This window comes from Oryzias latipes, chromosome 6 (genome assembly GCF_002234675.1).
Source record: "Oryzias latipes chromosome 6, ASM223467v1".
Taxonomy (NCBI): Eukaryota; Metazoa; Chordata; class Actinopteri; order Beloniformes; family Adrianichthyidae; genus Oryzias; species Oryzias latipes.
Window position 1 is genome coordinate 16,592,675 of NC_019864.2, and position 27,828 is coordinate 16,620,502.

Consider the following 27,828-nt stretch of genomic DNA (forward strand, 5'->3'; position numbering starts at 1 on the left):
TTTGAAGCCATTCTAAACTGTCTGCAAACACGGCAGTCATGCTTTTGCAGAACAACTCCACACAATTAAAGCCATGCACCAGATTCTTAACATGCATTCATACTTTATGGATGGAAACTGGACCTGGATCCTAGAACCAGTGAGGCCTCCAGACAGAAATTAAAAGGGGAAGCTGATGGGAATAAACATTTTAGGGACACACACCAAACAGAAGATAACAGTGGTTGATTTCAGGCCAGAATTTTTAAAGTCCCACACCTTTCATCAATTGATCAATTTTAAAAGTGTTCCCAGTGGTCTTTAAATTGTAAATATGGAGTTTTTGGGCAAATATATATATATTTTTATTTTTTAGACACAGTTTCTGTAGAATAGCAGGAGTTCATCAGAAATTTTCCTCTTTTTTGTGGGAGGCATGGAGGAAGCCTTCCCTTATTTCCCATCATTCCTTTGTTTACACTGTCTCCCACTTGCTTACAGCTTACAGCTCCTCACAACCCCAATAGAAGATTACCGGTGCAACAAAGATGGAGAGTAGTATTGGAGCTATCCAGCTGTACAGTTTTGAGCCAGATGCCAGCTAAGAAAACGAAGACGTAGGTCCTTCATGAATTATTTATCTTAAAGTGGATGCATCGAAATGGAGCAGAGCAGAGAGCTTGTAGCACGCCAATTGTAGCATCTGTGTCGCTGCTACAGGCTTTTTTGAACAGCATTTTTTCACCTGTTCTGGATTCACAACGATTTGAATAAAGAAATACTCAAAAATGCAATTTTAACCTTAATTTTCTTCATATATGCTCTCCATCATGAAAAAAATTTCTACAAGAATATGTTAAAAACACCAAAAACACAATTTCAGTGGTTCTTTAATAAAGCTTTATCGTTTCACTCCATGCATGAAATCTGAGAAATGCAATTATCTGGCGTTTTTTAAAACAAAGTTTAAAACAATGTTTTGTCTTGACTGTTTCAAAATCTTAACCGAGTAATTTTTGTTTTAACTAATACCCCATGTGCCATATACCCAAACCGAAACACAATCGTTTATACACTTACTCATGATGCAATATTTTATTTTATTTTTAATGGTCTTGAAAAATATGTATATTGGGGGGGGCGGGGGGGGCAGCTATGAATTTTATCGGAAGGAGCCTCTGCACATGTCCGTCTGCGTGGTGATGATGAGGAGGAGTTCAGTGTTCCCAGTGGGGGCTGTGGCTCCCCTCGTCTTTGTCCACAGTTCTGCAAAGCTCTGCAGTCCACTCGACTGTAGACTCGTCCGTGTCCGTCCAAACTGAAGAACCGACACGAGTTTCTTCCTCGACACGCGCTGATCTCCTTGTATTTTTTTTCTCACCGTCCCAGCTGCCGGTGCTGTCATCAGTGACGTAGGTGAGGGTTGTAATGAGTCACGTGGGCAGAGCAGGTCTGCATAAAGCGCTGCTCAGGACTACACCGTGGTTTAAATCCCGTCAGCCAAGCACGGCTTGTCCTTTAGATTGATTTTTTTGAGGGGGAGAATAAGTGAAAAAATATATAATAAATAAATACATTTGCAGCTGTAGACAGATTAACATAAGAGTGGACGAAACCAAGAGACATTTGAGTTTTATTTGGACGCTCCTTGTAACAGACCACCCTCTCATCGTGGTGATGTAAGTACAGATTTTTATACTGAGGTTGAAGGCAGTCGATCCGTGGACGTTTAGTCTAAATAAGGTTTTTTTTAATACTCAGTTTGGCACGCATTGTAAATGAAACGGAGCCATGATCATTCCGGTCCTCCTTCGTTGCTGGGTTGGGTCGGTTGAAGCTGCTGGCATTATTATCGTCGTGCAATTATTTGCATCTGAAGAATCTTTAAGAATATTTTTGATTTATTATCATTATTATTATTTTAAAGAGCATTTGTCTCTCTGGGGTTTGCCGTACGGACGCTGGTGTTATTGCATCCTAGATGCTCCGTAAGATGGCCTCTACAGATGTGGGGGTAAAACAAAGTACCCCCACCCACCACCACCCACAATAATGGCTTTGTGGTCCTGTTTTATTTTTTTAAATTTATTTAAATCACTATGTGTTTGGTTTAGGTTTAAAGCAAATGTTTCTGTTCACGTGATCGAGGCTTTACAGGCTTATCCCTTTTGGTCCCGTCAGAGTTTTCCAGCACCATCTCTAAAATGCTGTTGTTTATCCTCCGGCGTCTCTCTCTCTCTCTCTCTCTGTATGTGTGTGTGTGTGTGTGTGTGTGTGTGTGTGTGTGTGTGTGTGTGTGTGTGTGTGTGTGTGTGTGTGTGTGTGTGTGTGTGTGTGTGTGTGTGTGTGTGTGTGTGTGTGTGTGTGTGTGTGTGTGTTTGTGTGTGTGTGTGTGTGTGTGTGTGTGGTCTGCTCGTTAAATGGGCTGGGATCTGGAATCCCCTCCTGTCAAACATTATGTCAACGGCAAATCAGGGGTTTTCGTCAGAAAAATACATGTTGAGTGAAATAACTGTGGTTCCCCTCCCTGATCAGCACCCTCCCACCCCCTTGCCCTGCACACCCACCTAATCCCTGAACAGCTTGGCTGTCCAGCCGCCAGCGTCTGTCTCTTATACCACAGATACACCACAGCTGAGAGCAAAAGTCACACCTATCATAACAAAATTACTTGTGTTACTCTGGTGATAATAAATGGTCAAAAAGAAGCTTATACCATAATATAAAATTATAAAATGTCCACTTTGTTAACCAATTTCTCTCAGTATTTGAAAAGGTAGGAAAGGCAAAACTAAAATGCATTTTTTAAAGATTTCTTTCTTGAGATGGGAATAGAACTGAAACATTGGAACAGTTTGACGCAAATGACTGCTGAGTTAAAAGTTGGAGATGACTAATAAAAACCCGGCCAGCACTGGATGTGAATGGAGAAGTTGGTTGACAAAAAGAGGATAGGCCTATCTTCCATGTCCTTATTTGTAGTGTCGTGAAAAAAAATGCATTTCCGGGACAGACCGTGAGTCAGTGACTTCTTGAGAAAACAAGGGATTGCCCAGCATTGTATACAACAATAATTCAGAACCAAATTCTGTTTTTGTTTTTTTTAAGAAGACAAAATGGGTGAAAACCCTTTTAATGACTCAATTGTGTTGATTTTTCTCCTTTTTTTTAGAAGAGTGTTAATGCTTGTAGATCCAAAATGCTCAACATTCAGCGCTTAGTTCTTATGTTGCCATGGTGAGGCTAACACGGTTTCAGGAAGGAGCTTCCTGATGAAGGCTTTGAATAGGTGGATGTTGATGTAGTTGGAAGTTAAGATTATTTCTATATTTAATCTAAACCCTTTCAACTGTTAAATGACACATCTGTGATGGCAAAGACTACATGCTGAGCTCCCCGCATCAAACCGCTGCTGTAAAAGCAGGTATATTTATAAATTGGGTTGAGTGTTATGTCACATCTGAGAGGCGGATTTACTGAACAGAATAATCGTAGATCATTGAATTAAAAATCATTGTTGTGGTCTATTAGGCGGTTTGTATGTTCATAAATAACAAGATGAGATTTTGTTATGGTGGTTAAGCAGTGTCTTTCATAAATTAGTGGGATTATGTAAAAAATCAAAAATAAATATTTCAAAAAGTTAGATAATCTGAACATTATAAAAAGGGACAATTCTACAAAGAATGCAAATCAAATGTAGGGGTTGCAAAATGTACCTTTTTGCAGATTCTTTAGTGTCATAATTCTTAGCACTGTGTTGCATCACCATCTTTTTAACAACTAATTGCGGTGAAGCTGTAGTTTGAAGAGGAAAAAATGTTGAGTTTGATAAAGAATTTTATAATATTTGGCCCCAATATTTACCTTACTGTAAACAAACCAAAAAGCAGATGATAACCTACTGATTAGCAGCTGTCTATTGCATGAATGTTTTTCCCTTCACCTCAACATTGTCTCAAAAAGTGAAAACATCTGGTTTTTCTGTATCTGTTTTTCTTGCTCTTAATTTTATCTGTGTTAGAGTGAAGCAAAATGTAGATTTCTGGACACAACAATTGACTTTTTTCATGAAAAAAAAAATTTCTGGTAGCTTTACTGAAGTTATGCAGCTTTTGCCACAAGCCAATCATATCTTTTTATGGTTCAGTGTTGCAAGAAGCCCACATATCAGTTTAAAATTTTATTTTATGTTTCTAAAAAGTATTTTTAGCACCATAAAGAACAATTTAAAGAAATATTGAAGGGACTGTTACTGGAATAAGACAATTAACTCAGTTTCTTCCCACATTTCAAATGGGGCATGAGGCACTTTCAGGCCTCACTCTGGTTTAGAGATGATCTTTACAGATTGAATTTGTAATTTCTTTGTTTTCTTTCTTTGTTTAGTGATGTTAACACATCAACTCATGAGACAATATTTGAGTTGATTTTATTTAACACAACAAATTGCCTATATTTGGACTAATTGCAATGAATAACATTTGCTGTAATGATAAAAATCCAAAATTCTGCATTTATAGTTTGATGAACTATTGAAGGAAGTGACAACACAGCGAAACTCCCTGTCTTGCTGTGTCATCTTAAGGTTCAGCACCTCTTTGAGTAAATGTTCGCATCAAAAGAAATATTTCTAAACTACTGAGGAAACACTGGACATGAGAGAAAAGGAGACGCTGGCTGTAAGGCATAGAGCAACCACTGATGAGTCAGAATTTATGAAAGCCCTCTTTCCGCTATTCAGAGTAAACAGGCTTATGAAACGAGAAGTAAAACGTACTGGATTGATGGGGCTGATTTATTTTTGCCATAGACTTATTATTATGACACGAATATCAGGTACCGGTAGTTTGATTTCCTTCATGAAACCCCACCAATTTACAGATGTGTTCAGTGTTGGACTGTGGACTAAAAAGTCCTGAATGTGCATACAAATTCATATATGTACCAAGATCTCTTTAGTAATTTTATGAGAGCAAAGTGTTTTTAATTTTTGTGGTTACTTTAGTACAAATCTGTTTGTCAAATGCTTACACTAAAGGGCAGTTTGATGTCTGAGAGGCCAAAATGTTTAAATAAATGTTACTAAAACGGAGTGCCCAAATGTTTGCATGTCTTTACCTCAGTCGGTTTATCATCCTAAAACTCTGTAAGGGATGTTTACTCATCTGTCCTCATCAAGAACAACACAGAGAAGGATCGGTTTTGTCTGTCTGCTCTGTGGCCAAGTGTTAGAGTGTTCACCCTCAGAGCTGGGGATATTCTGAGTTTGAATCTGTAGTTGTTTCCTAGTGAAAAGTCTTAGACCTAATGCTTCCCTGCTGGCCATCCAATCAGCAGATGTTTTTCACACAGCTGTGTCTGCTACTCACATGTGGTCGACTACTAATTTAACACACTGAGGTGTGTGACACCTTTGCAATAAAAATGATTGCACACCAAAGTCTTTAAGTGATGGCCAGGTTTTGACAGTGGCACATGCTGCACAAAGGAGGAGAACACTTCACCCTCATGTCGCACAGCAGTGGAAATAATGAGGAGCTGAATGCAGAGGAAATGTTGAAAGGGATAAAACTATCTCTTCAGCTGAAGTAGCAGAAGACGGCACAGCGCTCGCAGGACTTTAAGGGGGAGTAAAGAAGAAAAAAGAAGACGAGATAACTTCAAAGCCGCTCCCACCATTTCTTTCATCCACCACATCATTGTTAAGTCCAGTATAAATGCTGTCTGAACATCATTTTAGTGTCAGGGGGGAACTGCTTTGTTTGCTGTGGTGCTCTTTTCTAAATGCTATACAAGGGATTTCTTTTTTTTCTCCTGCTTTTTCTTTTAAAGGCAGGGGTTTGATTTTACATAATGGGACATGGCATACTGTAACAAGGTCATTGGTTGTAAATGTTTCCATATTTCTCGGTGAAATATTGTGTTTGTGCAGACAGGAATCCATGTTAAACACTTCCAGATGCTCTCATTACAAGGTATTTTTGCTGCTTTACCATGTATGTGTAATGTAGGTTGTGTGGGAGATTTACATACTGCAGTAGATCTCAGCGCAAGGGCTTTCATGCTGCACTTTTGACAAACAGCATGAGTTTGGGGAGAAAATGTGAAACATGTGCTGCTCAGTCCAGTTCCTTCAGGATGACAAGCTCCTTGTTTTTCTTTGTCTTGTAATCTCAGAAACATATTTTACAAAGACTAATCAACCCCCCTCACTGCCCTCCTCCTCTCTTTACACCGTCCTGCAGAGTGGGAATGGGATATGATGGAGGATAAAGCTCCTCGTGTAGCTGACTACTTCGTGGTTGCTGGCCTCCCCGACTCGCCCAAGCCCCTTGAGGATGATCTCCACTTTGATGATGCCGGTGCCAGATCTGTTAAACCCAAAGCCCCCATCACCGACGTTGCTGTGGTGATACGCTCCCTGGGTGAGGAGGTGCCTGCAGGTTTCACCTGCGTAGAGACCACCCCCACAGGGCTTTCCGCAGAGCTCAATGGAGCCAGCCTCAGGGGTCCTCAGGTCTTCTTGTGCTTCAAGCGAGGCAGAGATAAGCCTCCACTGACAGATCTTGGGTAAGAACTAATCCTTACTTGCTGACCTTTTACTGACCATGCACCGCTAATCACTGCTGTGCCATGGTAATCTGGCCTTTAATGCACTCTGAAGCCTTACATGAGGTTTTCGCAAACATAAAATGGCGCTCTGGCTTGAACTGGGTTGCAGGGTTCTGTATGAGTGGAAGGAAAAATTGAAACCAGGATGTCACATTGTCCAAACCACACCCTCGGGTCGCCCTGCCAACATAAGCAGCTCGTCCTCCCAGCGCATATACATCACCTACCGCCGCTCTCCGAAGAGCCAGCCTCACACTTCACTGGCCGTCACCGATGTCTGCGTCATCATACCAGGAAAAGGGGAGACACCCCCTCACACCTTCTGCAAGGTGGACAAGAACCTCAACAGCAGCATGGTGAGACAAGTCCTTAACACCTAATGCACACTTTGAGTGAGCCTTTCTCGAAAGCCTTCATGATATGTGTGTTTCTTTGTTCTAGTGGGGATCCTCTATCTACCTTTGTTACAAGAAATCTCTGGCTAAAGCGAATGCAATTGCATACAAAGCAGGTAAACTAGAGAGCAGCTTGTTAACAAATGTTTTTCCAGAAAGCAAAAATGAAGCTTTTTTCAGATCTGAGATTTTATGTTAACTTGTTTTATTGTGTTGTGCCTAGGTCTGTTGTGTAGGTACCCCGAGGAGGACTACGAGTCCTTCCCCCTGCCGGAGTCTGTGCCTATGTTCTGCCTCCCCATGGGGGCGATGATTGAGCGATGGCCCACTCACACCAAACACTCCTTACCAGTTTTTTCTACATTCGTACTAACGGGGGCCTCAGGAGAAAAGGTGAAACCCCCTTACTGCTCACATTTGTGTTATCATATGCTGCATGTCTCTGCTAAACTTGTGTAACACTACAATCCTGCATTCACCATTAGACAAGGAGGAGTTCTGTCTTATAAAACACACATTCTGTCATAATTACCTCATTGGAGTTGGGCTCTTTATCATTGTGCCTGCCTCTCACAATGCAGCAGGAATCCTGATGGGTTTCGTTGTTGTGTTTCTGAGGGTGAAAGATAATCGTAATCTATTTAAAAAATGACGTGAATCATAAATGCTATAAAGGCTTTGTATGGAATCCCGAAAGGGCGTTAGCCTTTGAAAGCAATGCAGCATCAAACTTTTATCTATTTATTTCCAGTGTTGCTCATCTTCTGATCTTCTGAATAATGGATGGCCTGTGCGCCACTTAGGCTTGTGTGCTGGTTTGAATGCCTGAGTGCTCATTCTTCCCTGCAATCTCTTGTCTTCAGGCTAGTCTCCCAGCACTTCATGCCTGAACTGATTTGTTCATGTATTTAAGAGAAGGATCTTCAAAAGCCAGACTTAGTTATTATGCTGAGCACACTTTTATGAAGATCCAACAATGATGTATTTTAGTGTAGTCTTTTCAATGACCTTTGAATTTTAATTTCTTACATACTTTGGCCTCTTAATGTTACTAATTCCTCATTTCTATTGTTTTGTCTGCAGGTATATGGGGCAGCGATCCAGTTTTATGAGCCGCACCCAGAAGAGAGCCTCACTGATCGTCAGCGCTCACAGCTTGGTTTGACAAGCTCTGATTTTGGAAATGATGAAACAAAAACTTTTTACAGCAACAAGAGCATCTGCTTACTTTCCCATTGGCCATTCTTTGACTCCTTCAGAAGTTTCCTCACTTTCCTGTACCGATATTCCATCTCTGGACCCCACGCTGTACCCATTGAAAAGTGAGCAACTTTTACTGATGTACTCAAATAATAAAAACCTATTTTTGAATGAGTTGCATGCGAAATTTTAAACTTTTTTTTGGTTTGTTTTTCTAATTTTTTTTTCACAGGCATGTCTCACACTTCATGCAAAATGTCCCATTTCCATCCACTCAGAGGCCCCGCATCCTCGTGCAGGTATGCCTTGAATTTGATCTGTAAGGGTACAATCTGCTTTTTTTTATTTGACAGTGTTAAATTCAAGGAAACTGCAGGCTTGGTTGCCGGTCCGCTGTCGGAAAATCACCCTAAAATCTCCTGTTTGTCTTCCACAGCTGTCTCCACATGACAGCTTGATACTGAGCCAACCAGTGTCCTCCCCCCTGCCTCTTAGGTAGGCAAACACCAACAAATAGACACAATTTACTTTGAAAATATGTCTATCTTTGACACTTTTACAATATTATATCCTTATTTATGCTTTTTTGTGTGGCAGTGGTGGCAGTCTCTCCACATTACTGCTAAATCTTGGCCCAAAGAATGCAGCTACACTGCTCGTTCTGGCTGTCACAGAGCACAAGATCCTGGTTCATTCCTTGCGTCCTGCTGTGCTCACTAGTGTTACAGAGGCCCTTGTGTCTGTAAGTCCTTTTTTATTTCCCTTTTTGATGAAAATGGACCTCAAGAAGGTGGTCTTCATGGATGAAAGCAAGATTCAGGGCTGTAGCTTTATCCAATTATTGTAGTTGTAATCAAATCAAATATACTTTAACAGTTCCCTTTGAGAGATACTTTCTCATATGGGCTACACATCAATATGTTGGGGGAAATCAAATCAGAACAAAACGTAAAATCTCTGCATTGATTTTTACATATTGTTGCACTGATGTTCATTTTTGCCTTTCAGATGATCTTTCCTTTTCACTGGCCATGCCCTTACATCCCTCTTTGTCCGCTGGCCCTGGCTGACGTGCTCAGTGCGCCGTGCCCCTTCATTGTGGGTCTGGACTCCCGATACTTTGACCTTTATGTGCCTCCAGCTGACATCAGCTGTGTGGATTTGGACACCAACACCATCTCCCAGTAAGAAGCGTTTGACCCCAAAGCTTGTGCTAGACGTCCAGTGTGGAGTTTAATCTGACGAGTTTTGGCTGGAATGTGAAATATTTTAACTGTACGCAGCACACTTTTGCTCCCACGTTAGCTTTAACAGTCTAATGAAAACATGAAGGTGTCAGTGGTGATATCAGTAAATCTGCCATATATTTTCTCTGTCATTGCATCTCCCCTGTCCTCCCTTGTGATGAAATCCATATGGTGTGCTTTCAGGAAAGAAGACAAAAAGGCTTTAACATGGAAAATCCTGCCCAGAAGAGCTTGCAAGTATCTTCTGAATACCTTGAGTAAGCTCTATCAACAGCTGATAGAAGGTGAGTGAGATTCACTTCCAAATGGTTACCTGTATAATTTAGTTTGGCTGTATGAGTCAGCATATACACATTTCTTCACAGAAAAACTGCATCAACCTTCAGTTTCAGAGAATATTTTGCGATTGTTGCTATGTCATGTGCTCTTTGGGTGGGCTATAGGTGGCACCTATGTTTACAGGAACTACCCACCTTTTTGCCTGAAACCAGACCCATGAGACTTACCGTAACCATGACAGAGTTAGTTGTAGGGTCCAACAATAAACAAAAGATGAAGAAGAAACAAAAGAAGGAACTGAGTTGGTTGCTGTGTTACCCTTTGCCTATTTTGGCGGCTACTTTTTTTTTTCTTGCCCTTGTTTCTTTATGGATATTTACTGCTATGTCAAGATAAGGACTCAGCACTTACTCATACTGACAGGTTTTTGGGTCACTTAAGGAGTTGAGTCTTCTTCCTCATTAAAAAAAACCCCTAAATCTTCCATCAGAGTGCAGGAGTGATGAGAAGAGTGTCATGGGTTGCCGTCTTGTCAACCTGACCTCTACCATCCAGACCATTTAGACCTCAATTATAAATTTCCCCAGAGGATGCTTTTGTCTCTTACTCAGATTTCAACTCATTGTGCAGACAGATTGAAGATCTATTTAAACTTTGACAGAGACCGGTTTTCATGTTTACTCATTTAATTGCAAACAAGTATTAAATGAATAACTATTAGGAAAAGAACTATTAACTTGCGATCAAACTTAAACCACTAATACTACCAATCTAACCCCAAGATTAACTGAGAACATATCAGCAACTAGGAGAAAAACAGCAAAAGCTGTGAATCAATTTGCCTTTACCAGCGATCAGTTGAAAAAGCCTTTTTTAAAAGATTGAATTAGCTTATGTGCAGATTGTTCAGAACCAAGTGGATTTAAGTAACTAGGTATTGGTTGTCAAAGTGTGAATGCGTGTGGGTGGATCTATGTCTGTATGTAAGCAGTGTGTTAAAATGTAGAAAGAAAGCATCAAGTGAGAAATGATCTAATAAGAATATAAGAGAGCGAAGTCACAGCTTCTGCCGGTGAGCTTCAGCACTTAGATGTTTGCACTGATCAGCTGATCAAACTTAACCATACTCGCATAATCGTTCATGGGCTGCAACTCATTCAATGTTGCTGAAATGAATTTTTTGAGGATTGTTGCAAGAATTTAGGAAAAAAATGTTTTTGCTTCAAACTGATGAAAAAAATGAAAAGGTGAAAAACCCCTGAAGACAAAATTATTTTATTTATGTGAAAAGCATAAGTTCAAAGCTAAACCAGCTTAGTGGCCTCGTGGTAGAGTGTCTGTCCTTAGCCTGTGAGGTTGCTGTTTAATACCCACAGTTGGTTTACACGATAGAAAATGGGACCTTCCAGCTTGACTATTAGCATTAAGGGGTTGGGTTGGATTGGGGATCAATTCATTGGATCAAATTCACCACTTCTCCCAGTAATGGGTCAACTGTGAAGAACATTTGACATGCCTGGGTGTTTGGCAACCATTGACTGTATATGTCAACCGGACTGAGTGGGTGTGACATCACCCATAGAAAATGAATTGCTTCCAGTTCCAACAAAATGAAATAAATTCATTTTTCATTTTTATACAGCTGTCGTCACGTTGGAACCAGAAAACATCAGTAAGCAGTGATTGGTCTGAGTCGGTCTGACTAGAAGACCACACCCCTTCCACTAAAAGCAGGCTTTGGATGTTGATCAAATGCTTCGAACGTTTGATGCAAAACTACATACTTTCATGGAGGCAACTGATTATTCAAGTTTATAAGTTGAATAACTTGCACTACAGCAAAAATATGAAAAAAATGGATAAGCAAGAACATGTTAAATAGAAGGTAGCAGAGCAAAAATGACTATTCTAACAAACATGATGAATGAGTGATAGCTGTTTATATTGCAATCCAAGTTTATAGGATATTTGGAACAGGAGAAGGGCGGGGTCACTCAATCTAATTCTCATATACAGTCAATGGTGGACTAATGGAACTTTAACCATTTTTTTTTAATGGTTTATTTCAAGAAATCAAAGAATAATGCAGAAAACAATGCAATAAGCATTCATACAGTCATTCAAAGTCGTGTCAAACTTAGTATAATTAGATATTAAATCAAAGATTGTTTGAAAGGGAGTGGAAGGAAGCGAACTTATATGATGCCACCCCTGTTCTACCGTAACCATTTTATTACATGATTTATCATTATCCGGTTCATAACTTTTCATCTGATATCAATGCCTTACCAACACATTTCAGGTCATTACGTATGCTTAAGTATCAATAAATCACATGGCGTGGCGTCTTCTCGGAGAACCGGGAGAAGTAACTTAAGGTTTTTTTGGTTTTCAGTGTTGATTAGGCGCTGACAGTGTCACTGGAATTTTGTTTAATAAAAAATAGTCCGTCAAATCATGAATGTCCTCTTCTCCTGTTTGCATGGCAGATTACTGCTCTGACAGCAGATACAGCAATTTTCTGGTGCGAGTCCAGCGAAGGCAGACAAATAGGAGTTATCTCATGGGTGTGAAGTGAGTAGGGGCTTGTGGAAAATATGATTTCAGCTTGCCCTTTGTCAGCTTGTTGTTTGAATTCTACTCATTTCTTCTCAGGCTCTGTATATCCTAGCAGGGTTCATAACAGAATGTGCTGGCACAAGGTCTGACAATGGATTTCTGCCACATCAACTATACACATAGACATCATTTACCAATTCAATTCAATTCAATTTTATTTGTATAGCCCAAATTCACAACAACAGTCGTCTCGATGGGCTTCGTATCACCACACGTAAGGCTCACACTGTTTGATTCAATATGTCAGATTTTCAGCTCAATGTAGCATCATATTCGTCATTTATAACACAAAAATGAAATTAATGTAATTCATTTCATGGATTGTTTGTGAAAACTTAACTCAAGTCAGAATTCAAGTAATACTTCAGCAGGGTTTATGGCCTGGAAATGTGTTCAGGTTAGTCTCTCTAAAGATAATTTCTTTCAAAAACTTTGAACTCAAATAGCTTAACTAACCAGTGATGTGCTTTCATGCTTGCTCCAATACAATAAAAGAAGCTGAAAAAGTGTATTTTTTGTTGTATTTATAAGTACATTATTAGCTTCAAACTGTTTGGCACTTTTGGAGTTAAGTGGTGTGAAAAATACCACTGAGATATTTTGAAAGGTTTCCCAGTTGTCTTTTGATTATGATTATTTTTAGTTCATTGGAAATTTGCCTCTGGGTTGGAAGCGGGCCGTTGCCGTGGAGCAACCCCACCCCCCCTTCCCCTCACTGTTGCTGGAGTGGGTCTTTAAGCAACCAAGGCGGTTTATCTTTGTGGCTCCTCCACTTAGTAATATTAAACTTAATGTGTTCCGGTTGTTTTTGTATCCATATGGTGTTCTCTTTTGTCCTCTCAGGTGGTCAGGTAAATCGTGATGACGTGCAGATGAACCACGCGGTGACTGACGATGAGCTCTACGGTGGAAAAAGCCTCCACACTCTAGAGTTGGAGATTCAGGAAGCCTTCCTCCGGTTAATGGCAGCAATCCTGCGGGGTTACCGTTCATACCTCCAGCCAATCACCCAAGCTCCATCCGAGAAAACCACTGATGTCAGCTCACTTTTTGACCTCCAAGGTAATCTTTATTCTCAGTCTGGTAAACAGATTCAACAAAGTCCAGAAAACACAGTTGGTTTAGAAAAAAAAGTGGTCATTATTAAATCCATCCTTCTAGGTTTTCAGTGTGTGGATTAGAGAATCGAGCCTTGAGTTCAGTTGTAAGCCTAAAATGTATCCTATATAACAGCTAGTGATTTAACATAAGCCTCAGCTCAGATGAGTGGGTCCAAGAGGCTGTATAATTCATAGCATAATGTCCCGGCGCATCTGGATGCTCCCATTCAAGTGGAACAGCTGAAAATTGTTTCTTCAATCCCATGCTGTTTGCTTCCTGAAGCGTTGGCTTGGTGTACATCTTTGCTTTGTGAAATTTCACAGCCTGATAAGTAAAAGTCTGACATTTGTAAATTATGACCCTAATACTTATTCTGGACTCTGAAGTTTGTCATTAAATGACTTTTCTTTTCTTTACAGGCTTCCTGAAGAGCAGAGACCGCTCACATCAGAGGTTTTACTCCCTCATGACCAAAACTCAAATGTTCAGTCGTTTCATTGAAGAATGCTCCTTTGTCAGTGATAAGGATGCCAGCCTGGCCTTCTTTGATGAGTGCGTTGATAAGGTAAGCTCTAAGGGGTTCTCTATATTAAAGATTTTCCTGTGTGTTTGTGTTGCAGATGTGAATTTTTGCAGAACCTTTTATAAATGAAAACATGAATCTGTACAGGTTGAGATTAATTATAGTGTTTCTCATTGACAAGCCATTGGTTTTAGTAAAAAAAGAAAAATGAAAAAAAAAAGACAGAAAGAGGGTGAATCACTCTTTAATTTACCGGTATTCAATAACCGGCCACGTGAAGACGCTTTTCTCTCTTACTATTTCAAGCTTTTCTTGTCTGCTCTCTGAGAATGTTTTTCTGCTTTTTTCTTTACTCTTTTCACCTTTGCTTGTCGCCATGGCTCTCGCCTTTTAGTTATTTACCACTGGAGGCAAGGTAAGACACTTGAACCTGTGTTTTTATTAGTCTGCATTTGCACATAAATGTTGCTTTTTGAATTAATTAGTTAATAAAACGATGCATTTATTTTTTGTTTGTTCTAAAATTGTACTTCAGAAAAAAGCTTCTTTTTTTTCGATTTAAAAAATAGATCTTGTCTGCGTGCCTTGTTTTGAACAAAAAGATCAACCTTCCCCCACTTCTCATTAAAAAGGCAAAAAAAAGCTCTGTGCTTGCAAACTTGTGCAATCAGGAAGTCACATTTACATCCTGTCAGAACAGTAGGGACGTCTTTGTCAATGACCGCTGTCGTTATTATCGAGAAGTGGAAGCATTGGTTCATTCAGAACACTGCTGCTGAGGTGGACAACAAATAAGCGATTGAGAAAGAGCTCTCGAGTGCAAAAGGAAGGACAACAAGTGCTGAGCAGAATAGTAGTGAGGATAGATAGGTCAGGACCAGCTGAATGAATCATCCATTCATCTTGACTGAAAAAATTCCATTAAGCCAGCACGGATAGTGTAGCTGCTGTCACAATAGTCACATTTTCTGAAGCAGAGACCTGAGATAAGCTTGCTTTAAAGATCAGGAAATCCCCCCCATGTTTGAACCAAATATGAGTCCTTTCTGTTGCTGCAGGAGTGTTGTAAATTTTTGTCTTGCTGCAGTGTACTCAAACAGTTTAACATCTTTAGACATGGCATCAAATTTGTCCAGTTCACCTCAGCTTAGTTTAACTTCAATTTGGAGGCTTAATAGGATAAAGAATTCCCTGTGGCCCTTTGCTTTAGATAAGTGGCTTTTGGACAAGAGCCATCGTCCTGATTTATGCTCCCACTGACCCTTATTTGGTCCAAGGCTCTTAGAGCTACACTTTGGAGAGTTTATGCATGAAGCTTAATAGCAAAGCAGAAAAAAAAATCTCAAATGTGCTTTTCTTTTGCAAATCAGATGGACGGTGAGCGACCAGAGGACACCCGGCTAATTGAGTTGGATGAATCTCATGGCAGTGAACACACGGTCTACGTCAACCCTCCAGAGCTGCCTCCTCTACCTCATGGAGAAGAGTATCCCCTGCGCTATAGGTATCACAGTGGCAGGCAGTGTGATAAGATCAATGTCTAAAAAATCAATGAATGTGTTTCTTCTGCTAATCTGTTTTACTTTGCACAGCGGCTAAGCAGAAATGCTGACCACGAAGCTAAGGATTAGCATAAATTTTCCCGTTTTTTGATAAATTTGATGGTGGGCTGTGCAATTATTTTTGATTTGACCCAGAGGAGCTTTGGATTTATAAGTTACAGATTAAGATTTTTGAGGATCAAAGTTATACACATCACGTGTCTTACCAGTGCTTGTTTTGAAGTGATGATGGTATATTTATCCCTGCAGCTACTCCAGATTCCCTGTGCTGAGTGTTGAGCTCCTGGAGCCACTGGAGGGACCAAATCCATCTTCAGCAGGGACTGCTTCACGCCACAGCAGCCCATCCAGCCCAACTGCCATCTTTAGACGCTCTCAACAGGTCAGCCTCAACAGAAAAGACAAAAGATTTCACTGAGAACACCAGAGCATTTTTTATTTAAATTAAGAACATTTCTAAGTAATCAACATTTCACATTACATCTTGTAAGAACTGATGGGGTAACTTAATCCTTTTTTTCATCTTGTTAGTTTGGAACTTCGACTTCATTTTTGTCTGTTTTGAATGTCAACCTTGCATTGACAGAGGTCTGAACTGTTTCTTAATGAGATCTTTCACATCACAGGAGATCAAATCGGCTCAAAGGATGGCCAAAACACATTCATCTGTGCCCCAGATGTGGTCCAAATGTCTGCTGCGCCACTGCTATGGTCTGTGGTTTATCTGCCTGCCAGGATTTGTTGGCAACTGCCACTCCAAAGTGCGTGCTCTGCGCACAGCTTATGATGTGCTGAGGAAGATGCAGGAGAAGAAGCTACAAGCTCCAGATGAGGTAAGATTTTATTATGAAAAAAATGCAGGAGTTTAAATGTGCCTTAATTGGGTAAAGAAGAGAGACAGTTTTAACAAAAAAGAATAAATGTTTCTGTTTTAGGTGTGTTACCGTGTGCTACTGCAGTTGTGTGGTCAGTACAGCCAGCCAGTCCTAGCTGTGAGGGTGCTTTTTGAGATGAAAAAGGCTGGAGTTCAGCCCAACGCTATTACTTATGGGTACTACAACAAGGTGAGCGCTCGGTATAAATGTCAACAACAAACGCCAGGGTACCACCCCTTTGCCCACGTATCTTCATTTTTCAATGTGTTGTCTTGCACCGCTGTCTGTGCCGCAGGCTGTGCTGGAGAGCACGTGGCCTTCCACCACCAGAGGAGGCTACTTTCTTTGGGGGAAACTGAGGAACGTGCTTCTAGGTGTGCTTCAGTTCAAGCAAGCAAGAAGAAAACGACGGACTCCACACAGAGAACCACAGCTTTCAGGTGAGAACACCTGAAATTCAATCCTGTTAAGAAGAAAAAAAGGGCATCTTCAACAATGTTTCTTTTAGTGATAGTTTTAGTTTGAGAATAGCTACATATTGGTTATTTTGGTCAAAAATGTCTGCAATTTATTACTATTTGTCACACATGGTTGCATTGTATGTTAATTAGCCTTTAAACTAATATTGCTCAATTAAAAGTGTCTATAAAATATGTAAATCTGAGGTTTTACCACATTGAATGGATTAAGATGAATCTAATGAAACTGTTTTCAATTATCTAAACCCCCAACTCCTTTTTTAAATTTGATTACTTTGAGCTTAACCCTAATCACCCTTGAAATTGTAAACAAGTTAAGAATGTAAAATATGTTCTCGTTAGTTGTTTTTGCCATCAATAGTTCTCGTTGAGTTTGAACCTGCCAGAGTGCTTCCTTCTTTGAGGCTTTAATCCAAACTGCAGCCTCCTCCAGCATGCACTGTTCCCAGTCTGCATTTTCCTAATGACACTTTAATATAATGATAATCAAACAAAGTGAAGAGGTTTTCTTTCCCAGCAGCCTTGGCACACAGGATGCCCATGATGGCACTCTCCTTAATTGTCTACAAGCCAAAGAGACTTTCATTAATGCGATGACAAACTGTCTGTGGGTTTTAAAGAAGGATCATGGTTTGCATGATGTGCGGCCTCATTACTCCGCTTTTTATTGGGGTAATTTTTGAAAGAGATCAGTCTTTTTGCCACTTAGGAGAATTTCTGAAGTGAAGAACAGATTTATTCCGCTTTTTTATGTCTGTGTATGATTTTGTTTCTTCACCACTGACTTTTCTGTTACCTCCCTAAAGATGGCAGTGATCTTGACACTGTCAGTCATGGCAGCATGGACAGTGCAAACGACTCTGCTGAGCGCACCTCCATTGACACTGACTTCACCAAAATGGACTCCAGTGATGACGGGTTTAGCACAGGTAAGAAGACCTCACTGTTTTCTATGGGGTTCAGTTGAATACAGTGAAAGAGTAAGTAAATATGCAACTATTTTTTTTTCAGGCGGCCAATCTGACCAAGGCTACGATTCTCTTTCCAAAGAAGAGGAGAGGTTTTGCAGCAGAGAGACTGACGGCACAGCTTTAGCGGAAGAAAAAATGCTGAGGCGGGCTGGTGAGTCGTAGATGGTTACACCTCTCATTTTACCACTTTTGTAACCATGGCTGCAGGAGTGAGTCATTCCTGCAAAAGCAAAATTAACTCTGTCTTTAAAGCCAGGGAAAGATATCTCAGTGTGGGAGTGATGTACTTTACTTTGATTTGTTAGCTAGTATATTAAGCCGTTTGTCAGCATTGGATTTTTCTGGTAGCAGATTATGTAAGCAAATGATTGAGTGAAGTAGGAAAAATGTCTTTAAAATATAATTGTTTTTCCCCCAGCAGTCGCTTTACTGGTTTTTATGATAAGTAGTTCCCTTTAATGGATTTACTTTACTTAAAGTTTTATTTTATATAATATTTCATTTTACGGCATTTAAAATGTAGTTTCAAGTAATTTTTAATTTGTTATAATTTTAGGGTTTCTCCTTTGAGGAACAACACAACTTCATATTTTTCCTCTCTCCTCAATGCTATTTCATTAATATTTTTTGAAGCATCAAGATATTCATTATTCTAAAATGTCTAGATTTCCTTTTAATTTGTTGTTCAAAAGAATAATTTCATCTGTAAAATTTAGGACTTAATTTTATCAACTTTGAGACCAAGGTCCAAACATGCAGGTTCAATGCTTCTATAGTTGTTTACAACTTATAATTGTCAGTCTGAGTATTTTTAAAACAGATGTTTTCAGAACATTGTTTTTCCGCATAAAATACAGACATTTGTGGATTTGTTATTGGATTATTTTTTGTTGAAACAATGCTTCTCAGAATTTATTCTTGTATTACTGGAAAGCCTGTTTATTCTTTTCAATTCTTTTCAATTCTGCTTATTTAGAAACTCTTGCCTTACATCCAAGATCTCTTAAGGCCGGCTGGAAAAAAAAATGACAGAGCATAAAACAAAGCTAAAATAATTACAATTGAAATAATCCAACTCATTCCAAACATTCCAGATCATCTTAATCTTGTTCAGTCCAGACAAATCCAATAACGCTGAATTGTCTTAATTGGATAATATTTGCCTGTAAAAGGGGCCAACAAAGTACATTGAGGAGTCATCCTGAGCAAACAAAAGGCAACTGGAAACAAGAAAACTCTTTAAATGACGGACTGGGAAGAAATCTTTAGAAGACCTAGTCTCGATAAGAGCAACGATCTGCCGTGAACGGTTTGGGTCTGACAGGACCGGAAATCAGAATCAGAATCAGCTTTATTGGCCAAGTACAGGCTTTGGTGTCTTATGCTTTCGTGCAAACTAAACAAGGTATAGAATAGGTGTAAAAGGGTAAAGACTAAAAAGATAAATAATAAAAAAATATGAAGATAAATTTAAAAATAAATTAAAATACAACAGTAGGCAGACAGATACTGACTTACTTCTCTTCTGCCAACACCATTTCATTACGTCGTTGACTAGTTTGGTCTGTGTAGAACTAGATGATTAAAGATTGAACAAACAAAAATGTATCCATTTTATAAATGGGAGCCTTTTTGTGTGAAAAAACCATGCACCACAGCCTGAAACCTGCTCCCCATGCTGGTCTTCAGCCTGGCAGACAGGACTTGGCAACTCACATACTCGGCTCACAAATGCATGTTCTTTACAAATGAGTCACCATTAAAAAGGGGGGAAAAAACAGCCTAAAGTATTGCTGCAATAAAGAAATGGTATACAACCCACCATTTCCCTTCATTTATGTATACACACACATCTCTCTGACCTGAATCTTTTCTTATGGTTCCAGACAGTGGCAGCAGGCTGGCTTCTAATGACACTCATCTATATGGAGTTTTGCCAAAGACAGAGAGGCCCAAATCTCTAGATTTGTCAGGACAGGGATTTACGAGGCTCACCGTGCCTCTTCTTAACTCACCAAAGCAGCACGCCCCTGCTTCTGACAGACTGGACGGAGTAGAAGAAGAAGATGTGGAGTCAGTGAAACAGAAAGCTCTGGACAGAAGTGTCAGCTGCACTGCGGTGAGGAGGACAGGCTCTGAGGTGCAGTTGGATCCCCTGTCGCAGATGGCGGCAGAGCCCGAGTGTGATCAAAACAGCAGCAGCAGCACGCCCAGCTCCAGCCGCAACCTTGTTGAGGAGATAGAGACGTACATGAACAACAGCAGTAGCCCTTTGAGGAGCTGCACCCCCTGTACAGACCTGCAGAACTCTTCAAGTCCACTGTTTCGCTCCCCTTTATCTGGTCACTCTCCACAGTCCTCCACCCTTGTCCGCTCTAGTACACATCTGTCTCTGCCTGTCAGATCCAAAGAGAGGCTGAGGCCATCGCCATCTCTTCCTCTGGGAGTGTGTAGGAAGGACAGAGAGAGACCTTCCTCTTTGGTCTCCCCGTCATCACCCTCCCCTTCTAACTCCTCATTCTCCATGGACTCTCTCTTCACCCCAACTCTGGACATCTTCAAGAGCAGCGTCATATCAGCAGGCAAAGGCGTTGCTGAGAAAGCCAGTCGTCTCTACTCCCGTTTGTCCTCGCAGACTTCATTAACGCAGGTCAGATGTGTGAGATTTTCCAAACACTTTGCTCAACAGCTTTCTCTAAGAACCTCAGCAGTGTTTCAGCGGTTGTCTCACGTGTCCTCTGTAGGATGCAAACTGCGACCGTCTAAGTGTTTCCTCGCTGACCTCAGCGGAGGCAGAATGCTCCTCGTTGACAGAGAACTACGAATCCAGTCTGGACCCCGAAGGCTTTACTTCCCCTCAGCACAGCAGCGTGTCTCGGCTGAGAATAAGCCCTGTTGGGGTTTGCCACCCGAGCCTGGGCAGCCCCAGTAGCCCTACAGGGGTGTTAAGACACAACTCCTTCTCAGGTAAGAGTTTCTGTTTTTATTAAATTACAAGCCCATTGTTTTGATGGTTTTGAGCTACACAGAAGGGAAAAAGATCAGGCGACATTGATTTAAAGTGCTTGCTGTTCATTTCTGATTAAAGCCTCTGTGAAAGGAGAACTCTTAGAGCCCTGCTGGCTTTGTGCTTATTATAACTGGAGGGTTGATTTTATTTAAGAATAGATAGTGGAGATAGAAACAATAGATAGTCTAAATTTAGAGCAGGAAACAACAAAGTAGAAAACCTGGCCAATTGGCATGCAGGCTGATTTAGTGAGTGGCACATCCAGCCATAACCCTTGTGTACACATGCAGCCTCATATAGAATAAAATTGAAAAATTCAGTTTAAACTCTAAAAACTTTGAGTTGTGTTAGGGGGCATTTTATTTTTTAAGTGTAAATGATATAGAATGATAACTTTTGCTTTGCCCTGTGTTTCTAATTGTGATTGTTTCCTACATAGGTGCTTTGGCACTTCCCTCTAAAACTCCTCACACTCCAAGTTCCTCCCCTGATGCAAGCCGCTTCCAGCCAACCTCTAATTATATCATTGAGGTAAGATACTAAAATCACAGGATCTCTGATTAGACACTGATGTTAAAGGTTGTTGGGTAAAAAAAAAATGTTTCCTTTGTCGTTGCAGGTGCTGATGTCCAGTTGTTCTCTATGTAAGACATGTGACTGTTTGGTGTATGATGAGGAGATCATGGCGGGCTGGACGGCAAATGATTCAAACCTCAACAGCACTTGTCCTTTCTGTGGCACAGCCTTCTTGCCTTTCCTAAATGCTGAAATTAAAGATTTGAAACCACAAAACAAGTAAGATTTAAACATATTTAACCATTTTTTTAGGTTTCTGGTCACAATATAATGTATCTGCCTTTCCTTCAGTTTGTTTCTCCTTAGTCACTGGTAACTTAGATCTCCCATGGTAGATCTTTTTTTCTTGATTTACCTACTGCTATTAAAAAAAAAAACATACACATATGAATGAGAAACTAAAATCTTTCCTCCTTGTAGGCTTTCCTTAACAGATTCTGTCTCTCCTCAGGTTCTCTAAGCTAAGTAATCCTGTTAAAGAAGAAGACATCTCTGCAACGCTTAGTCCAAAGGACAATATGTCTGAGGCAGCTCAGCCATCTGTGGCTTCCATACACCCGGTGGAGACCAGTGGAAGTGCTGGCGTGTCTCCACCAGCCTCAGTCCCAACATCTGCTTCTGATTTAGTGACTGTGCCCTACCTAAGCCCACTAGTTCTGTGGAAGGAGCTTGAAAGCCTGCTGGTGAATGAAGGTGACCAGGCAATCTCTTCGCCAAGTGTTGTGGACCAACACCCCATTGTCTTCTGGAACCTTGTGTGGTACTTCAGAAGGCTGGAGCTGCCTAGTAACCTGTCAGCTCTCATCCTGGCATCCCAGCACTGCAGTAGTGGAGACCAGGTAAACAGCTAAGACCATTTCCTCTTGTTTTTTTTAAGGACTTTAGCTCCTCCTAGTGTTAAAGCAAAAAGTCAACAGGACACAACGTGAAATGAGCACACAATTTGTGCGAAAATGCATTTATCTTGCATTTTTTTAATCCCCTTTAGAGTCTACCCAGTGTTTCATCTGAGGACAGTAGGCAGGTGCTTGTGAGGATTATGTGGGACAACTTGAAGCTGCACAGAGACAAAGTTCAGCCGTGCTATGTGCTGTGGAACACACACTGTGAGTTCTCTGTGATTTTTGTTTTTCATGATTGTTCCTTAATTTATGACTGAAGAGTCAAAAGATAAATATGATTGAGGATCTAGACAAAGAAAATGCACAATCATGAACCCCTTCATTGTGTATAATCAATAGTCAGATTCAGATTTTAAGAAAAACAATGTTAATTTGGGATTTCTTTCAGGATTGTGACCTATTTTTCCATGTTTGCAGGTGCCAACTCCTTGATCCGCTCTGGGCTTTGTGAAGAAGGTCAGCTCTTCACTGTGGAGCTGCTGCAGAGCTTTGTGAGGAGCATTAAGAAGAGCGATGTCTATCAACCCATGACTCAGATCATCCAGCTGCTGGGGCCTGAGCTGGGATTCAAGAGACAGAGGTCAGACAGGGAAGATGGATGTGTTAATGTGGGAAGTTTTGAGATGAACAACCTAATTTATTTTTTGTTCTTTGTCCCAAAAAGGAGCCTCTATAGAGATTTGTTGTTCCTGTCTTTAGTGGCTTTGGGAAAGAACAACATTAATATCAGTAAGTTAAAATTATTTAACTTTCTTTTTTACTTTGATTGGTTCATTTGTCAAATGTCGAATGCTTCAGCTGTTAAATGGTTTTCCTGTCCCTCCTAAGGTTTACATTTTTCTTGAAAAAATGAAACGCCCTGGATTTGATTGCTGGAACAGCTCAAAAAGTTAGTCTGTATGATATCAGAGGAAGATTATCCTAATATGTAACATCATGACATCCTTCCATGTGCAGAAATTAGGCAAACCTAAAGAAGACAAAAAAAAACAATTTGAACTTCTTACTTCAGTGGTTGTAAAGAACTGCTTTAAACATTTCAATATGAAATTGTTTTGGATTCAAATTTAATCTTTCAATATTGTGGAAGAATTTTGGCCTGCTGATGAACTCTGCCGCAATCCAGTGAGGTTTGCCACCAGTCACTAATGCACGGAGTTGGAATATGCACTTAACCAGACTGCTGCAAGACATGCGTTGTTTTTTTATCATTTACTGTAGATTGATTTGTGTTCATGGAGATGTTGGTTTTTTGTACGACACAAATCAGGTCATTTTTTAAAGATAATTTGACAGATGTTGTTGTCAGAACTCAGAGCTCTGTCTCCCCCTCTGGTCACTGGCAGGAACCGTCTCCAGAGTTTCTGGATGCCACACACCTGACGTTCATGTGCAATCACTGACAGTATACTTAAGCACTGCACTGAGCCTCACTCAGTGTGAAGTGTTGTTTGTGCCACTCTGCCTGCATTACTGATTGGTAAATCCAGACCTGATCAGCTGATCCTGTTTTGGCTCTGGCTCTGGCTCTGGCTCTGGCTCTGGCTCTGGCTCTGGCTCTGGCTCTGGCTCTGGCTCTGGCTCTGGCTCTGGCTCTGGCTCTGGCTCTGGCTCTGGCTCTGGCTCTGGCTCTGGCTCTGGCTCTGGCTCTGGCTCTGGCTCTGGCTCTGGCTCTGGCTTCTGGCTCTGGCTCTGGCTCTGGCTCTGGCTCTGGCTCTGGCTCTGGCTCTGGCTCTGGCTCTGGCTCTGGCTCTGGCTCTGGCTCTGGCTCTGGCTCTGGCTCTGGCTCTGGCTCTGGCTCTGGCTCTGGCTCTGGCTCTGGCTCTGGCTCTGGCTCTGGCTCTGGCTCTGGCTCTGGCTCTGGCTCTGGCTCTGGCTCTGGCTCTGGCTCTGGCTCTGGCTCTGGCTCTGGCTCTGGCTCTGGCTCTGGCTCTGGCTCTGGCTCTGGCTCTGGCTCTGGCTGCCCCGCCCCGACTCGACTCTCGTCTGGGTCCTTACTGTTCTCGTTGTTTGTCTGGTGCTCCCGTGCTCGTTGTTGATTACTGCCTGCCTGACCCTATTTTGGCTTTGTGGACTTTTAGCTGAGCTTATAAACCTGCTGCAATTGGAGCCAACCGTCTGCCTGTTTTGTGACAGTTGTTTAGAATAGTAAAATAATGAGACTTAACAGTAGATGTCAACCCCCTATTAACAGGGGGAGCAGGCTGGCTGTTTGTCATGATGGAGCACCTGGTTCACCCCAGCAGGTCAAACAAGTTAAAAATGTGAGATGTCAGTGCACTCATCTGCTAAAAAAGTGGTCATTATGAACAGAAAGTGACACCTCCACAGCTGACTGGGACCATTAGGCAGCGGTTTTAATGAAACATGTTGATATTGTTGTCAAAATGAGGTTTTATGACTTCCACCTTTATTGCTAAATCTAAACCTTCCCTGGGTTGCAATGATCATGAAACAGCACTCCATGCCCTGGTTTTGCCACTGCTCTGTACTTTAATGTCACACTTAACCGCCTGAAGCTAGTCCAGAATGCAGCAGCACCATTTTAAACCGGGGCATCAGACGAGTGCACATCACTCCAGTTCAGTTCACTGGCTCCATGTTACTTTAGAGTTGAGTTTTTACTTGTTGTCTTTAAAGTTTTTAATGTTCTTATTCCAGCTAATACTTAATTCTTTTTTTTACTTGTTCACTGCTATTCTGTGGAGTTCCAAAGTTTGCCAACCAGTATGTGCTTAATGCACCCAGATCACAAAATAAACATTGGGATGACCATACAAATTATTGTTGCCACCTTCCAAACATGTAATAATATCTCTTCTAAATCTATATCTATTGTTCTGTCTTATTTTTTATTTGCCTTTTATGTCATTTTATGACCTTATTGTTACAATGTTTCTAATTGTTTATTTATCAATTTATTATCTATTTTTATTACACAAAGCACTTTTTTGCCACAGTGGCATTGTAAAGTGCTATATCAAGAAAGTTTATTCATTCCTTTCCAAGCTAAACGTTAACTCACTGAGTGATGAACTTCTGTTGACATTAAAAGGCACAAACCTGCAACGTTCAACTCCCACCACAATGGATCCACGCCGGCCCTCATCTTTATATACGATTTTTTTTGTTTGTTTCTCTTTTTGCAGATGCTTTTGACCGGGAGTACAGGTTGGCTTACGACCGCCTCACCCCCAGCCAGGTGAAACTGACGCATAACTGTGATCGGACCCCTGGAGCGGGGGTCATGGAGTGCAGGAGGACCTTTGGGGAGCCTGGTCTCTAAATTTCTTTCCCCATAAATGTTCTCCTGCTACTACAATCACTGCTGCTGATGTTACAGACTGCTCTTCAGACTCAGGACCAGCTCGCTGGACTCGGACACGGAGCTGTTAAAAGCACAATGGATCATTTTTGTTCACCTGAAACAACAGCCACAAGCGTCTTTCTGTCAGAGCTGAGAGGTATGAAGGGACGGGCCTCGTTAGTAAATTATTTGAAATTTGTCCATATTTTCAATATACTTGTAGTAAAATGTTTATACAGTTATTATACAGACTATTTTATGCCTTTTTTTTCTGTTAACAGCTGTGAATGGTTACGTAAAGTGAGTGTGAGATGACATCGTCCAAATTCCTCTGAGGTCTAGGTGGCCTTGTTCTGACTGTTGTGTGTGTGTGTGTGTGTGTGTGTGTGTGTGGGAGGGGAGGGGGACTTTGTGTATTTGTGTGTGGGTGGGTGCGTGTATGTAATGTATACTCTCTAGTTGATGTCCATTTTTTTTACAAAGCACTTTGACAAGATGACCTCTTTTTTTTCAGTTGCATAACATAATGGTCCATCAACCAAAGCCACAAAGTCACAGTTTATGTAACGCTTGAAAGAGCTTCAGTAAGACTTCAAATTACACTCACAGTCATCTATAAACAAAAAGAAACCCTGACTTAGCAGCAGTTTTTGCATATCTGAAAATCTTTAACTGCACTGTAGCATCATATCAACACAAGATAATCTTCTGAAACAGGAAGGAAACGTCCAAATAATGTTTGCACACATTTTATCCTTTTTATTTCTTTTTACAATGTCAACAAAAGGGGAAAAAAAGCTCTCATCACAACTTTTGATTAATGTAACTTTTTTTTACAATGGATTTTTTTAAGTCATGATTTAGAATTTCATTAAAACAAGTACAATCAAACTAAAAGTGAACAAATAAAAGTCTCCTTTGATTTAATTCATTTTTTTTTTGTTGGAGACTGGGTTTAAATGACAGAGTCACAGGTCTCTAAATATGTACAGGGTATTTGGCTGTTGTGTTTTGTACATTCTCTTTTTGGTCCCAACTGTTTGATGTAAAAGTCGGCTTTAGATTTTTAGACAACTTAATGTTTTAATGTGACATACAGAGCGGAAAAAACATTTTGTGCTTAAAACCCTTGTTCTTAATGACTGTTTCTTCGAACAAATCACAGTGCAGAGAGTTTTGTTGCACTGTTATTAAAACATGAAATGCACTTTTATCTGCCAATTTGTTAGGTACACCTTGTTTGCACTGGGTCAGACCTCCTTTTCTCATTTAAACTGCCTTAATTATGCAGACTAAAGTGTTTAAAGGGGGATCTGTTGGTTTTAGGATTAAAATGCCAAGAAAATATCTCCTATCACAGTACTACTGCCACAAGCCTGGATCTTTGATGCAGGACAGACTGGATCTCATCATGCTGAGAAATACATTGTTTTCACTGAAGTTAAATATTCAAATTACTGTTTCCTTTTTTGTCATCGTCAATGACTGTCTTGGTATCAATTAGAAATGATGTTTTGTTAACAATTAATTGAATTTTTCTGTCCTTTGGCTTTTATTTAGATAAGTCTGATACTGATGTCTGTCAATTCCAGCAAGTTTCTTAAATATTCAGAATTTCTTTTTAAAAAGTATTTTTCTGCCTCATTCTGTTATTGTTCAAGATTTTGGATGTTTGAATAAAAAATGTCATGTATCCAATAAAGAAGCCAGTGAGTGTAAAGATAAAAGCTTTCTCCTGCCCCGAAAACACTTTAAACAATAGGTTTAGTCACTTTCTCAATGTTGTCTTTTGCCATTCAATAACATATATGTATATATATATATATATATATGTGTGTATATATAAAAAAATCTATGGATTATGTGCTTTTCCTGTACAGGATATCACAATCCCTTGTATTGCATTCCAACACCTTGTAACCAAGTGTCTGTGAACTACTAATGACCAAAACATTGCTATGTGTTTGTTTACTGTCTCACTACTTCTCAATTATATACAAGGTTTCTAAAGTGTTATTTATCATTTGTAACACAAATATCAATTTGTATGGTTTTTACATAAAAAAATAAATCTAAATTCTTCCCCTATCTGGATGTACAATTTTTCCTCGTTTGTGAATAAATACACGAACTTCTATGGAGTTTAAGTCTCTTTATTCCAAAATGAGCTTTTTGATTTAGAAACTAT

At 40.3% G+C, this 27,828-nt stretch overlaps 1 protein-coding gene across 2 annotated transcripts; it reads left to right on the top strand.

The window, feature by feature from the left end:
* The first annotated feature begins 1,431 nt into the window (after window positions 1-1,431).
* On the top strand, window positions 1,432-27,775 carry dennd4a (DENN domain containing 4A). 2 transcript variants are annotated; one of them, XM_023955783.1, is made up of 30 exons: window positions 1,432-1,658; window positions 6,228-6,552; window positions 6,704-6,950; window positions 7,036-7,105; window positions 7,213-7,382; window positions 8,073-8,311; window positions 8,422-8,488; window positions 8,626-8,684; window positions 8,787-8,931; window positions 9,198-9,373; window positions 9,620-9,720; window positions 13,178-13,396; window positions 13,855-14,000; window positions 14,353-14,373; window positions 15,329-15,462; window positions 15,770-15,902; window positions 16,147-16,353; window positions 16,456-16,584; window positions 16,691-16,835; window positions 17,681-17,803; window positions 17,886-17,996; window positions 19,732-20,495; window positions 20,590-20,812; window positions 21,295-21,386; window positions 21,475-21,650; window positions 21,883-22,270; window positions 22,420-22,537; window positions 22,751-22,913; window positions 22,998-23,062; window positions 25,483-27,775. In XM_023955783.1, the coding sequence occupies exons 2-30, from the start codon at window positions 6,242-6,244 to the stop codon at window positions 25,617-25,619; spliced, it is 5,079 nt and encodes a 1,692-aa protein (XP_023811551.1). In that variant the 5' UTR covers window positions 1,432-1,658; window positions 6,228-6,241; the 3' UTR covers window positions 25,620-27,775. The 2 variants fall into 2 exon arrangements, with proteins under 2 accessions (XP_023811551.1, XP_023811552.1); XM_023955784.1 differs by lacking the exon at window positions 14,353-14,373.
* The last annotated feature ends 53 nt before the right edge of the window (window positions 27,776-27,828 follow it).